We start from the raw sequence: 15,838 nt of genomic DNA, 5'->3' as shown, positions 1-15,838 counted from the left end.
TCATTTCTTAGTTGCCAAACGGCAACCAACGGTAACCATCCATCGGAGAGTGAAGAACGTTATAACAAATCATTTAAGTGTACGACGCCTTCTGTAGGGTGATGTTTAAAATTATGAGATTCGTCCTAACAAAGTCTAAAAGATCCTAAATGAGAAACAAAACCAAATATGAATATTTTAACCTTTAATTATATAGAATATACACAAGTAGCCATTAAAATTGCTACACCAAAAAGAAAGGCAGATAATAAACGGGTATTCATTGGGCAAATATATTATACTAGAACTGACACGTGATTACATTATCACACAATTTGAGTGCATAAGTCCGAAGAAGTCAGTACCCAGAACAACCACCTCTGGCCTTAATAACGGCCTTGATGCGCCTGGGCATTGAGTGAAACAGAGCTTGGATGGCGTGTACAGGTACAGCTGCCCATGCAGCTACAACACGATACCACAGTTCATCAAGAATAGTGACTGGCGTACCACCATTGACCAGACGTTTTCATTTGGTGAGAGATCTGGAGAGTGTGCTGTCCAGGACAGCTTTCCAACATTTTCTGTATCCAGAAAGGCCCGTGCACGAGCTGCAACATGCGGTCGTGAATTATCCTGTTGAAATGTTGGGTTTCGCAGGGATCTAATGAAGGGTAGAGCCACGGGTCGTAACACATCTGAAATGTAACGTCCACTGTTCAAAGTGCGATGACGAATACACGCTTCCAATGTGCGTTCACCACGATTTCGCCAAACACGGATGCGGCCATCATGATGCTGTGAACAGAACCTGGATTCATCCGAAAAAATGACGTTTTGCCATTCGTGCACCCAGGTTCGTCGTTGAGTACACCATCGCAGACGCTCCTGTCTGTGATGCAGCGTCAAGGGTAACCGCAGCCATGGTCTCCGAGCTGATAGTCCATGCTGCTGCAAACGTCGTCGAACTGTTCGTGCAGATGATGGTTGTCCCGCAAACGTCCCCATCTCTTGACTCAGGGATCGACACGTGGCTGCACGATCCGTTACAGCCATGCGGATAAGATGCCTGTCATCTCGACTGCTAGTGATAAGAGGCCGTTGGGATCCAGCACGGCGTTCCGTATTACCCTCCTGAACCCACCGATTCCATATTCTGCTAACAGCCATTGAATCTCGACCAACGCGAGAAGCAATGTCGCCATACTACAAACCGCAATCGCGATAGGCTACAATCCGACCTTTATCAAAGTCGGAAACGTGATGGTACGCATTTCTCCTCCTTAAACATGGCATCACAACAACGTTTCACCAGACAACGCCGGTCAACTGCTGTTTGTGTATGAGAAATCGGTTGGAAACTTTTCTCATGTCGCCACCGGCGCCAGCCTTGTGTGAATGCTCTGAAAAGCTAATCATTTGCATATCACAGCACCTTCTTCCTGTCGATTAAATTTCGCATCTGTAGCACGTCATCTTCGTGGTGTAGCAATTTTAATGGCCAGTAGTGTATTATACAAGGATTGTAAGGAAGAACGAGGGGATTATTTTGTGACGGTAAGTGGTGCAGTGGCGACCAGGAAGTGTGGTGGCGGCACCTGCTGGTCGGTGGTGAGGGTGACGCTCTGCCCCTCGACGAGCTGCAGCTCCGCCGTGGCGCCGCCCTGCAGCAGCCCCGTGCGGATCTCCGGGCCGCGGGTGTCCAGCGCGATCGCTACCGGCCAGTCTGCGCCGATCGCGTGGCTGTAGCGGTCCACCGCCTCGCGCACCAGCCGCACCTGTGCAGCGGACGCCAGTGGTGCACTCCATCTGCGCACTCTTACAGCTTAAGTCTGTGTCTGAAATTACAATGTGAGGGTGGACTAAGCAGCGGAAACAAATATCAACAGTTTACACTAATAAATTAACATAAACGGAACAGAAACGGTACCACTACAGTGGTATTAACAGTTGAGTAATTTGTTAACGGTATCTTCATTTTTTTATTCTAATTTTTTTAGTGGTAGAGACTAATATAGTAGTAGCATTTTTATAGAATTACAATCATTTTCTAAATATTTATAAGTACCATGTTGTTATTGTGGTCTTCAGTCCAGAGACTGGTTTGATGCATCTCTCCATGCTACTCTATCCTGTGCGAGCTTCTTCATCTCCCAGTACCTACTGCAACCTACATCCTTCTGAATCTGCTTAGTGTACTCATCTCTTGGTCTCCCTCTACGATTTTTACACTCCACGCTGCCCTTCAATATTAAATTGCTGATCCCTTGATGCCTCAGAACATGTCCTACCAGCCGGTCACTTCTTCTTGTCAAGTTGTGCCACAGACTCCTCTTCTCCCCAGTCCTATTCAGTACCTCCTCATTAGTTATGTGATCTACCCATCTCATCTTCAGCACTCTTCTGTAGCACCACATTTCGAAAGCTTCTATTCTCTTCTTTTGTAAAGTATTTATCATCCACGTTTCACTTCCATACATGGCTACACTCCATACAAATACTTTCAGAATCGACTTCGTGCCACTTAAATATATACTCGATGTTAACAAATTTCTCTTCTTCAGAAACGCTTTCCTTGCCATTGCCAGTCTACATTTTATATCCTCTCTACTTCGACCATCATCAGTTATTTTGCTCCCCAAATAGCAAAACTCCTTTACTACTTTAAGTGTCTCATTTCCTAATCTAATTCCCTCAGCATCACCCGACTTAATTCGACTACATACCATTATCCTCGTTTTGCTTTTGTTGATGTTCATCTTATATCCTCCTTTCAAGACACTATCCATTCCGTTCAACTGCTCTTCCGAGTCTTTTGCTGTCTCTGACAGATTTACAATGTCATCGGTGAACTTCAACGTTTCTATTTCTTCTCCATGGATTTTAATACCTACTCCGAACTTTTCTTTCGTTTCCTTTACTGCTTGCTCAATATACAGATTGAATAACATCGGCGACAGACTAACTACAACCCTCTCTCACTTCCTTCCCAACCACTGCTTCCCTTACATGCCCCTGGATTCTTATAACTGCCATCTGGTTTCTGTACAATTTGTAAATAGCCTTTCGCTCCCTGTATTTTACCCCTGCTACCTTCAGAATTTGAAAGAGAATATTCCAGTCAACATTGTCAAAAGCTTTCTCTAAGTCTACAAATGCTAAAAACGTAGGTTTGCCTTTCCGTAATCTATTTTCTAAGATAAATCGTAGGGTCAGTATTGCCTCACGTATTCCAACATATCGACGGAATTCAAACTGATCTTCTCCGAGGTCGGCTTCTACCAGTTTTTCCATTCGTCTGTAAAGAATTCGTGTTAGTATGTTGCAGCCGTGGCTTATTAAACTGATAGTTCGATAGTTTTCACATCTGTCAACACCTGCTTCCTTTGGGATTGGAATTATATATTCTTCTTGAAGTCAGGGGGTGCCATAAACATACCATAAACAAATAAAAAATACGTATATCGGGTGTCTCTCCTGAGGATCATGAGGTCATTTTCTCTTGTGTTTTGGGAGGTCTTTGTAACTTCTTTTTTGCAGCGTGTAGATGTAGTCATCCAAAACAGATCTGCTCATCAAGGCCTTCATGCGATGCCTAGTGTAAGTGTAAAGTGTAGGTTTTGTTTCCCGTTATAGAGATTTTTAGAGTGGAAGTTTACGTGCGCATCCGATAGAGCAGCCCCAAAGTAGTCTAGTGCCTTAGTGAAATGTATACATTTGATTGATGTCTGTACTGTCGACATGTCCGACAGGACAGACATCACTTACACACATAAATTTCAGTAATAGGGGGACAGCTCCTTAACCTTTGTTTCAATGCGGACGCGCAAATATCGTCCGAACACGTTAGAAAATTAATAATTTGTGAGTAGTGGTTTAATGGACGAGGGACGCTGCATTGTTAAATTGGAATAAGATGATGAGTTGATCTGGAGATCTTGTCCAGATGGCCGAGGCAGTTGAGGCAACGACTCATGAGAGGCGGAAAGTACGATTTCGAGTCCCGGTCAGGCACGAATTTTCAGTTTTCGCGTTGTATTACCACAGTGCTAAATGGTTCAAATAGCTCTGAGCACTTTGGGACTTAACACCTGAGGTCATCAGTCCCCTAGACTTAGAACTACTTAAATCTAACTAACCTAAGGACATCACACACATCCATGCCCGAGGCAGAATTCGAACGTGCTACCGTAGCAGCGGCGCGGTTCCAGACTGGAGCACCTAGACCCGCTCAGCCACCACAGTGCTTTGTGCAGCTGGAAGTCCCGAATTCCCACTCAACCCTTCACTTTCTTACGCCATCTCTATTTCATAAAAAATAGCTCGTTAGTTGTTTTATAAACATGTATTAACACGAACAGTAAACTTCGTAGATTAATCAATACTGCAGTAGTGAATGAGCAGTGCTTCTGCGTGGCGCGGGGCAGAGCGGTGCTGTCCTGCTCGATTACAGGTTATTCTTCGTGTTTTACCTTCCCTATTAATGCAAATCCACTAGACTAATTTGGGACGGCTCTGTCGAATGGGCACTTAAAATTCCGCTTTCAACTTCGTTTTGTTTGTAACGTGAAACAAATGATGCTTTCTGTCGACGTTGGGCGTCGCATGAAAGACTCGATTAGTACTATTTGTTTAGGCTGAGTCCAACTAATCGTTGCAAAAAAGAAATTCCAAATATCTGCCAAACACCAGAGAAAACACGTCTGACGACTCTTACGAGAGACACCCTGTATTTATTAGTATCGATAAAATTTTGACTCTATGGCCTACGTTACCTTTCTAGATAATAGGCTGCACTGTGAAAAACAAATAAATAAAAAAAATATTGCACACTTTAAACGTTGGAAAAAGATTAACGTTAAATATACACAGATGTGAAATACAAACATGCCTCATAGCAACACGTCGCCATAAGGACACTGTGCGTCACAGTATTAACCAGAACGAATAACATTGTTCAATTATTCGACAAAACTAATTTTCAGATGTTGGATATAAGCTTCAGTTATTGAATTTTTCCTCCAATCTGGTTAACATAAACTTTAATTAAAATACCAAAAACGAAAAATTTTCGCATATATATTTATGTGTACTCTTTCTTGTTCTCGTGTGAGGTATCTGTCCCGCAAAGTTTCTTCATCTGTTTCCATTACACCTTTTAAATACAAAGCACATATTCACTGAGAAAATGTTTTCGTTTTTACAGATTGGTGGACACATTCTTCAGTATACCGAGATATCAGAATAAGGTCCAGCAAAAATAAAATCAACAAGTTAGTAACTAAATAAATAGGGGAGAATAATATGCATTGTTAATAGGTAATGGTGATAAAATCCCAGGTAAGTCTTACCATTTATAGAGTCGTAGACATAAAATGAATGCATTTCTTTAAAGCATGATTTCATTAATTCTAGGTAATTTTGAAGCCGGTGGATCAAATCTTTACAAAACCAAAGTATACCAGGCAATTGGGCACTAAGTTCAGCAATCTCTGAATAAAGAAATAATATATATTTGCTGCAGTAGTAGAACTCAAAGCCTTCATGGTATTACTTTCGTTACTGTAACTAAAACCAGACAGATGAAGTGTTAGTGATAAAATTGTCCTTGGAACCAGTAACTCCCACAAACCCAAAGTTTCAGAAATATTTGGAAAATGTATAATCAAATCACAGTGGTCAATCGCATGTATTAGTGGACACTACAATTGAAAAGAGAACCAAAATACGTTTCTGTAAAGAAACCATAAATAATTGTTTAAATAATATTTAACGGCAGTCTGTTGTCATTCATCATGAGCACGCGTGTACGAGAATGCTGGTTCATTTATTTATGAACCAACTAATGCTTATATTTAAATAAATGAGCTCAATGAAACAGAATGTTTACCACATTTCTTTATTTAAATGTTGTTGTAACGTATTAGTGTAGTCCAGGAACTGGTCATGTTGAGTCAGATGAAGTGTGTAGCATTCAGCAATTTATCTGGGGAACTATAAATAAAAGTAAATCATTTTAAACAAAATGTCACCTTTTCTTAAATATTCTTAAATGACGTTTGCAACAAAAATTTAAATCCAGACACATATGGTAACCGTAATAACAGCATTTACACTTCTTTACTCTTTAGCGCAATAAAATGTATTTTATGCTGCAAAAGAAATTAGTGAGCGTACATGTGAATTAACATACTTTGCTTATACATTACCAGTTTGTATGTTTGAATTCAGTTAATTGTGCCTCACTCAGGAACTTAGACTACCTAGTTCACTAATTAAAAATGGCATTCAGAAAGTGTCGGTGTCATAAGAATATACGGGTTTTAAGGTTTCGTAGCATTTATTACGTACAACTTACAATTACAAATAACACACCAAATGAAAGAGCAACTCAAAAAGTTTCGTTTGTACAGCTCTGAGCAAACGGAATGGTATGGAGCGAATATGAGTGACTGAAGAACGTGTTAAAGGAGTGAGAATCTTTCACGCGTATCCGCAAGTAATCAGTTCGCAAGACTAGTCGTGAGTTAGTAGTTCCAGTGACCTCTGTGTGTAGACTTTCAAGGAGACGCTTACAACTACGTCCTTATCGTTTGCAGCTGTTACAAGTTCTAAAGCCTGCAGACTACGCTTTACGTGCCAACTTTGCAAACGAAGTGTTGCTGCAAGACGATAAAGATTTTCTGGATCGTGTCGTTTTCAGTGATGAATTGACATTTCGGCGAAGTTGAAATGTGGGCGCACATAATGTGAACTGAATGTTTAGTGTGCCATATCCCGGCGAAAAGTTTATGGACCTTTCCTTTCCAGTGAAGCGACTGTAACTGGTGTTTCTTACCTCCTCAGCTGGAAGAAGCTGAAAAAGAGAAACTTTTTTGGCGGTAAAATGGAGCGCCCTCTCACTGGCATAACTCAGTGCGCGATTGATTAAACGACGCTGTACCCGACCATTGGATTGGCCTTTCACAGACGGTCTGACGCAATGCAGTTTTTACCTTCGGGGTTCATAAAGGATCGTGCGCATGTGTCTCCGCTACCAGCTAATCTACACAACTGCAGAAACAGCATTGTCCTAACAATTATTCCAGACACCCTGATCAAGGTTTGGAAAGAATTCGCCTATCAGCTCGATATGTGAAGAATGTGCTCACGATGAACACTTCAAGAAAAACTGAGTTGGTTTTTAATTTGCCGTATTATTTAAAACTGTAAATTGAATGTAATAAATGCTACAAGGCCTTAAAACCCGTATATTCATTTTGAAACACCCTGTATTAAATGTATTATTTTCTAGCCTTTAGAGACGAACGCTCAGAGGTGTAAGTACGCGATTTGGATTTTAATCAGTTCATCAATATTACGTTGCCTTGAGTTTGGCGCATTATTCATCTGTGATATTTTTGAGCAAAGGAAAAGCCAACGTTTTCGGGGCATAGGGTTAGGGTTGTTCACATCCATCTCTATCCAGGAGTTAGCCCTCCAAAATGCGCATGAAGTTCGCTTTAAGGCAGATTCCTGATACCTACTCCATCTTGTGGTTGGCAACAAATAGACTCGTTTAGTGTATACGTCAGGTATTCTCCCAGTTGCATGAAGGTAATGTAACGCGGTAGTATTTTGCCTCCATGCATGTAATATTATACCAGTTCGTTTGCGCATTTTATTCGATATGAGACCGCGATTGACGGTGGACGATCAGATAATTGATCCTTCTTTTGGTTGATACTGGATAGCATGACGGACTAAAATTTTTCTGTACTGTTACACGCCTGAAATTAATTTGAACTGAACGCTGACAGTTGGGAATGATGACGGTTACCCGTTCCTGAGGAGGCAGCGATCAGCAGCACAAAGGCCGTTTGCAAATGTAGACGTGTCATCTTCGACCGAGAGGTATGTGTTACTGCCACGGGCGACCCCTGTGGAGGGACCAGTGAATTGAGACCAAACGCACAGCAGTGTTGGAGAGAGAAGCAAGCATCCCTCTAATACGGAGGAATGCCTAACGGCGAGCGATGTTTCCCGCCAAAAAGCAGAGAAGTGAATCTGATTGGTGGAGTCCTTAATCGTAGGAGGAGCTTTTGAATATTGTAGAACAGAGACCCGTACGGAGTATGAACTGCAGACTATTGGCTGGCAGCTTCACGGCCCGTGTGGTGGGCCGCAATGGCTCTAATCACTGTGGGACTTAACATCTGAGGTCATCAGTCCCGTAGACTTAGAAGTAGTTAGATCTCACTAACCTAAGGACATCACACATACCCGTGCCCGAGGCAGAACTGGAACCTGCGACCGTAGCAGCAGCGCGGTTCCGGACTGAAGCGTCTAGAACCGTTCGGCCACAGCGGCTGACTAATGGCGGCTCCTGTCGAGCATGTGCTGCAGCAAAGGATCGGATGTGGAGAAAATCACGAAGCTTGGAATTTGGACCGTTGTTACTCGCATGTTCTTTGTGCATGAGATGCCCCAAGACATGGCGGAGTATCAGACAACCTTAAAGATGGCTTAAGTTACAGCTCTTTTGAGTAACTCACAGTCACATATTAGCGCAAATCTAAATAAGTCTACGATCTCAGAAAAATTAGGCATATACAATGACACAACAATACCTGAATAACTTTACAACTGGAGAAGTTGATATTTCACAGTGAATAAACTTTACACAATGAATCTATGAGTTAACAACTTTTAAACTCTTCATGCGATCTCAAGATATGGTATCTCGGACGATAGCATTGCTCTATAGATATCATCTTGTATCTATTTTATTATTTATTTAAGACGTCTTTTATGTCGCTTTCATTGTGCAAATGTTTGTCAGATTATCCTATTCTCCATATTTACACAGGAAATTAATACAACATCAGTATCTCATATTTTGTTTTCCTTGTGTATGTATTTGTTTACTGAAACTTTCAGTATTTTGTCAGTCACTTTACTTACATGTTGATCGCAAGTGCTATTAAAAATCTGTGTTATTTTAAAACTGGTCAATGGCATGTTGTTAACGGCCATCACAAATGAAAAGAGAACTAAAAGATGGTTTCGTTAAGAGGGCATAAATAATTGTTTAAATAATACTTAGAGAAACTCTGTAGTCATCTGACGTGATCGACGCGCAAGTCGCCGAAGTGGCGTCAAATCGAAAGACTTGCACCAGGCTAACGGTCTACCCCATGGGAGACCCTAGTCACACGACATTTACATTTACATTTATCTGACGTGAGCGCACTTGCACAAAAATGGGCAGAGGCAATACAAAATCTAGCGTGTGGACAGTAAGTTGAAAATGTGGGTCTCACGGAGAGCATGCCAGAGATAAGTCATCTGTGTCCATGGTGGCTCAGACGGATGGAGCGCCGGCCATGTAATCAGGAGATCTCGGTCGGAGCGCACATTTTCAACTGTCCCCGTTGATATTTATCAACGCCTGTAAGCAGCTAATGGTCTGGATTTCGTTGTAATTTCACTAACGAGTTTTGCCGGTTTCGGCAGGAGAGTGTTGTTGTTTAGTGTCTCCATACGCGATGAGTCGGAAGAGGCCCTGTATGGGGGTATTTTTGTTTTCAAGGTCTGCTCGGTCGCGAAATTAAAAGCACTGTGAAAATCCTATGAAGCTTTGTAAAGATGTGTTGCACAGTGTCTCTAGTATGCCCGTCGAAGGCGTTACGTCGCGCTTTTCAGTTCTGAGAGCACAGTGAGAACATAGAGATGCCTAGAAAAATAGTCTTCCTCCAAGTTTGAAATACGTTCTGTCACTTGATTTCTATACGCTGAGGGAAGGGCTACGCACAAGATATCGATATACAGATAAGTAGATGTTGATATGTATCGGCGTTCTTTCTCTCCTTCGACATAACGATATCGAAATGACAATATCGAGTACCCATATTTCTATTTTGTATTATATTTTTTTCCCAATTTTCGATAAATATCTGAAGTTGTTCTTTTGAAATTGTAATACAACATAATTTTACTTTCACTTTGTGAAGGAGTCTTACTACTTGTTGAGCTTTCACCACGTCCAGTCTTTCTCTGTGACTGTGTGAAGCAAGTATAGATGGCATTAAGAACAAATCTGATTGCACTGGGGGGGGGGGGGGGGGATGTGAATGAAATAACAACATATACGATGTAAAGAAATAGCACACCAGATGATTTAAAAAAAAAAAACAATTTTTTAACGCAAATCTAAATGGCAAGGCTAGTCTTTGCGGTGGGTGGGGACGTGTGAGGAGAAAAGCTGACGTAATCGGCGCTCGGCGATACCAACAAAAACTGCAGCGTTTAACTCCACCACGTAATTTTGACACTGCAACTCCTTGGTAGCTGGCGTTTACCAATCCGATATGTGAGGAAATCGAACGACGGGCCCATCGGACACCTTTTATTGTGCCACTTACCTGCAGTTCCCATTGTTAGCAAAGTGGTCACCGACAAGCTTGAACGTGCATCCTTTTCGTTTCAATGCTTGCTCTTAGGGGGATAAGCAGTCTGCCAGCTTGTCTACGTACAGTATACTTAATAAAAATCAATATTGAAATATATTGCTCTAAAACTGGCAGTATATTTGCAATGTGCAGCCGATATTTTTATGGCTGGTACGTCGATATTTTTTTCCGACATATCGACGTATCAATAATTTTTATTGATACATTGAAGTATGACGAAGTTACTTCTGTGGCGTCAATAGTTATGATGCAACAACGTAGATGCACGCTCTCGTAAGTTGGCACTACGAGAGAAAACCAACTACGCCGACCACAGCGCCCTCTGGCCGACGCTGTGGCCCTCAGGGAGTGCCGTATTGGTTTCGCCCATTTTTCATCAAGAGCAGATGGCCTGGAAATACCGCTTCTACTACCGAATGGCGTAGCTTGCTATTGAGACTTTGTATTAGTTACGTTCAGTCAAAGTTTGGACAGCAACGAGTATTTGTTAGTTTTGAAATAATACAGAACACTCTACCTAACTTCACAGGATTAGACATGGACTACGGCTTCACACCTACGTGCTCATCCTAGCCAAAGTTACATATGCATTTAATATTTACTTGTGTTTTTTACCCTATTAAAAGTGTTAAAGTTACATGCAGTACTGCAGTGCTTCACCTCTCCTGCTCCTACTCGCTTCCTTCGCTCTCGGCCTATATCACAGAAGCAGTTCGTAGAAGCAGACCCACGCACTGCCTGTCCAGGCGGGACACAAAAACTTTTTAAGTATCAATAAATCGGATTCCTAATATTTTTAAAAATATAAAAGCTGAGGAGATCAATCTGACTTCATACAGCCCACATAACGTAAAAATTCTGCGTGACAACGAAGTGCGGGAGTGGTGCACGAACTTTAAATCAGGACGTACATACTTTCAGGATACAGGCGGTCCGGGAAGGAAGCGAGTGTTAACCAATGATCTTGTAAAGCGAGAAAATCTTCTACAGAGGACAATTCAGAACAATCTAAAAGGAACACTGTCACCAGACACTGTCCTTCGTGACAATACACAGCCGCACACTGCAGCTGCAACGAAGACGCTCTAGTACAATGGTTCCCCAGTTTTCTTATGCCATCACCCCTGGGTGTTATTAGACATTGCCTAGAACCCCTGCCCTCCTGCTCAACCACATTATCACAGACTTTAACACCTAACTAAACTGTAGAAGGAATGACTTCTCTTGGAACACCTTTATTTTTAAAATGATGAAAGTAGAATGATATTTAGTTTGTGTGTGTGTGTGTGTGTGTGTGTGTGTGTGTGTGTGTGTGTGTGTGTGTGTTTGTGTGTGTTTTAGAATGACGAAGGAATTCGTGGTGCATCGCAAGTGCTACCCGCAATTCTTTCTTGGTTAAGAAAGCTAACTATCCACAATGGTCTAACCATTCTAATAATAATGACACTGGGTACAGCCCTCACTTAGCACTGCTGTGTCGTGCTGTCAGTTAGTTCATTTATCTGTTTCGAAGCGATTTCTGGACTACAGCAATTACTGTCTACAACCTGGAGAAGACATTTTCTTGAGATATTTATTAGGTATTTGTCTCACTTTTGTCAACAGCGATGTTCAAATGGTTCAAATGCCTCTGAGCACTATGGGACTTAACATCTATGGTCATCAGTCCCCTAGAACTTAGAACTACTTAAACCTAACTAACCTAAGGACAACACACAACACCCAGCCATCACGAGGCAGAGGAAATCCCTGACCCCGCCGGGAATCGAACCCGGGCGCGGGAAGCGAGAACGCTACCGCACGACCACGAGATGCGGGCAACAGCGATGTACGGGGTGAAGCACAGAACATGTGTGTAATCGATGGACTATGTGAGGAACCTGTAACCTCCACCGTATTAATGCTGCTAATTGAGAAAAAGTAATTATTGATAATTTATCAATAATCAGTAATTTATCAATAATCAATATTAGAGTCTTACTAAATTGTGCTAATAACAATGAACATCTGAAAATAATTTAGTTTCGTAACTGAAGCGGAATCGAATCGTTTACTTTTAACCCCTCTGAAAATTTAATTCTACCTCTCAGGGGGTAATTATCTATAGGTTCGGAATCATTGACTAGCAGCTTTTTCCGTGGGAAGTGTTTGATAATCCACCCATCTCTTCGCTCACATGAACCGCTGGCTTTAAGGACAGTATTTTCGCCCAGATAACGAGCTGCAAACCAGCTAGACAACAGATGGAAACCACAGGTGGTTGCCTTCTATGTCGAAGGTATTCAAAAGTTGGAACCACAATACGCCAAATGTGTAAGCCAGAGCGGCAACTGTGTAGAGAAGTGGTTGGAAGGTGCAGCTGAATGTTGCTTTTCATTTCCATCGTGGTTTCCTCTTCAGGACTGATAGAACCTTGAGAAAAATAGCTCTCATTTTAGAATAAAGAGCTGTTAGGTATACTGAGACTGTGTTGAGGAAATAGTGGGCTTAGCTAGTTGCCAGGTGGTTATAATTACAGAGCAGCTATTCTTGGAGGTCCAGTGGGAGCTGTCATTATCGTATGGCAGCGAATCTGCTAGATATGCTAATGCATTAATGCAGAACCGATTTATGGTGGAATAAACTTAGTTAAAAGTTTCCTCACCAAGTGCAAATCTGGTGCTGTACAGTATCTCGTCGATTTCTCTGGTGCTAGTACTGAACAAATTGTGTAAGCAGCAGTTAATAAAAAAAAAAAAAAACATTATGCCCTTTTCACTTGTTTGACCTTTTCTGCCCACGTCCCGCTCCTAATCCATTAGACATGGAAATAATTCTTTATATCTTTCCTGGATTCACAGCGACAGATTTGATCTTGGTGGCCAAAAATGGAACTAATTTTTGCAGCGTAAATGGGTTCCGCATTAACGCTTTAGAATATCCACCAAGTCTCGCTGTCATCCAGGATTAAAGCCCACATTGGACCTCTGTGAATAGCTGTACTTTAATTATACCTGCCAGATATTTGTTTCCATGAAAATTTGACATAGTTTGCTAAGAGTGGCTCTTGGCCATTGTAGATTTCCAGTACTTTCCCGTTTTTGATACTTCTGTGGAAATTGGAGGTGTTTTGTTGACTGTTAGTGGTGTACGTTTGCCAGTCTAGTAATTGGACGTAGGAATCTTTTCGAGAGCAGTGAGATTGGAATGGGGCATTTATCATTTGTTTCAGTGTAGTCTCACGGATCAAAGTGAGGATGTCAACCCTCATCAAGTATGTACACTACTGGCCATCAAAACTGCTACACCAAGAGGAAATGCAGATGTGATTACATTTTCACGCAATTTGGATGCATAGATCCTGAGAAATCAATACCCAGAACAACCAACTCTGGCGTCATAACGGCCTTGGTAGGCCTGGGCATGGAGTCACACAGAGCGTGGATGGCGTGTACACGTACAGCTGCCCATGCAGCTTCAACACGATACCACACTTCATCAAGAGTAGTGACTGGCGTATTGTGACGAGCCAGTTGCTCGGCCACCATTGACCAGACGTTTTAAGTTGGTGTGAGATCTGGAGAATGTGCTGCCCAGGGCAGCAGTCGAACATTTTCTGTATCCATAAAAGCGCGTACTGGACTTGCAACATGCGGTCGTGCATTGTCCTGCTGAAATGTAGGGTTTCGCAGGGATCGAATGAAGGGGAGAGCCACGGGTCGTAACACATCTGAAATGTAACGTCCATGTTCAAAGTGCTGTCAATACGAACAAGAGGTGACCGAGATGTATAGCCAATGGCACGCCATACCATCACGCCGGGTGATACGCCAGTATGGCGGTGACGAATACGCGCTTCCAATGTGCGTTGACCACGATGTAGCCAAAGATGGATGCGACCATCATGATGCTGTAAACAGAACCTGGATTCATGCGAAAAAATGACGTTTTGCCATTCGTGCACCCAGGTTCGTCGTTGAGCACACCATCGCAGGCGCTCCTGTCTGTGATGCAGCTTCAAGGGTAACCACAGCCATGGTCTCCGAGCTGATAGTCCATGCTGCTGCAAACGTCGTCAAACTGTTCGTGCAGATGGTTGTTGTCTTGCAAACGTCCGCATCTGTTGACTCAGGGATCGTACGTGGTTGCACGATTCGTTACAGGCATGCCTGTCATCTCGACTACTACTGATACGAGGCCGTTGGGATCCAGCACGGCGTTCCGTATTACCCTCCTGCACCCACCGATTCCATATTCTGCTAACAGTCATTGGATCACGACCAACGCGGGCAGCAATGTCGCGATACTATAATCCACAATCGCGATAGGCTACAATCCGATCTTTATCAATGTCGGAAACGTGATGGTACGCATGTCTCCTCTTTACGCGAGGCATCACAACTACGTTTCACCAGGTAACGCCGGTCAACTGCTGTTTGTGTATGAGAAATCGGTTGGAAACTTTCCTCATGTAAGCACGTTGTAGGTGTCGCCACCGGCGCCAACCTTGTGTGAATGCTCGAAAAGCTAATCATTTGCATATCACAGCATCTTCTTCCTGGCGGTTAAATTTCGCGTCTGTAGCACGTCATCTTCGTGGTGTAACAATTTTAATGGCCAGTAGTGTATTAACAATGTAACAAAGCCTGGAGCTAGTCTTGGACTCCCGATAAAAGTGTTCGTGGTGATCGGTGGAGTTATACATCACACGACTTGGCTCACGCGCCGCACACCACTAGAAACGTTCACATGTCGGTTCCGAGCATTTCATGAAGACGAAGTCGAGGAACGTTTTAAACATTAGAAGAGATCAGACCGTGGAAAAAATGGAGACGTATGTGGGGTACTGACAGTCTCGGCGTGGTACTCGAAGGAGCCGTGCGAGAAGTTGAGGCGGGCGACGTTCATGCCGGCGGCGAGCAGCTCGTCGAGCACCTCGGGCTTGGCGGAGGCGGGCCCCAGCGTGCAGATGATGGCGGTGAGCCTGGCGGCGGCGGCGGCGGAGCGCACGCTCAGCTCGGTGAGGTGCTTGAGCCGCGAGTGCGCCCAGGCGGCGCGGCCCTGCCCCGCGTTCGTCGCCACCAGCTGCGCCGCCAGCGCCCACGGCTGCTCCGGCGCCGCCTCCGCGCCAGCCGCCGCCTCCGCCTGCACCTCCCCGCCGCCCTCCCCTGAGTCGCCCATCCTCGGCGCCCTGCACACACCAGCGCAGCTCAAAGTCGCCCCAAAGACACTCTAAGACAATCCAATCAGTAACTGTATAGGGAAACAAATTATTACAATTTCAGAAAAACTGGATGATTTACTGAAGAGAAAAAGATTCAAAAAATTGAGCAAATCAATAATGCGTTGGTCCATCTCTGGCCATTATCCAAGCTGTTGTTCGGCTACACATTCGTTGACAGAGCTGTTGGACGTCTTCCTGAGGGCTA

At 43.2% G+C, this 15,838-nt stretch overlaps 1 protein-coding gene across 1 annotated transcript in view; it reads right to left on the bottom strand.

The window, feature by feature from the left end:
- Positions 1-15,590, bottom strand: part of LOC126274964 (pyruvate kinase-like) — a 194,926-nt gene extending 179,336 nt beyond the window's left edge. Inside the window, exons 1-3 of the mRNA XM_049977162.1 lie at positions 15,561-15,590; positions 15,261-15,470; positions 1,578-1,757 (exon numbers count right to left, since the gene is read on the bottom strand). Of these exons, the coding sequence (XP_049833119.1) occupies positions 1,578-1,757; positions 15,261-15,470; positions 15,561-15,590 (420 nt within the window). The remainder of the gene's footprint in view (positions 1-1,577; positions 1,758-15,260; positions 15,471-15,560) is intronic.
- Between the last annotated feature and the right edge of the window lie 248 nt (positions 15,591-15,838).

Source organism: Schistocerca gregaria, chromosome 1 (genome assembly GCF_023897955.1).
Source record: "Schistocerca gregaria isolate iqSchGreg1 chromosome 1, iqSchGreg1.2, whole genome shotgun sequence".
Lineage (NCBI taxonomy): Eukaryota > Metazoa > Arthropoda > Insecta > Orthoptera > Acrididae > Schistocerca > Schistocerca gregaria.
This window is presented reverse-complemented; position numbering and strand designations above follow the sequence as displayed.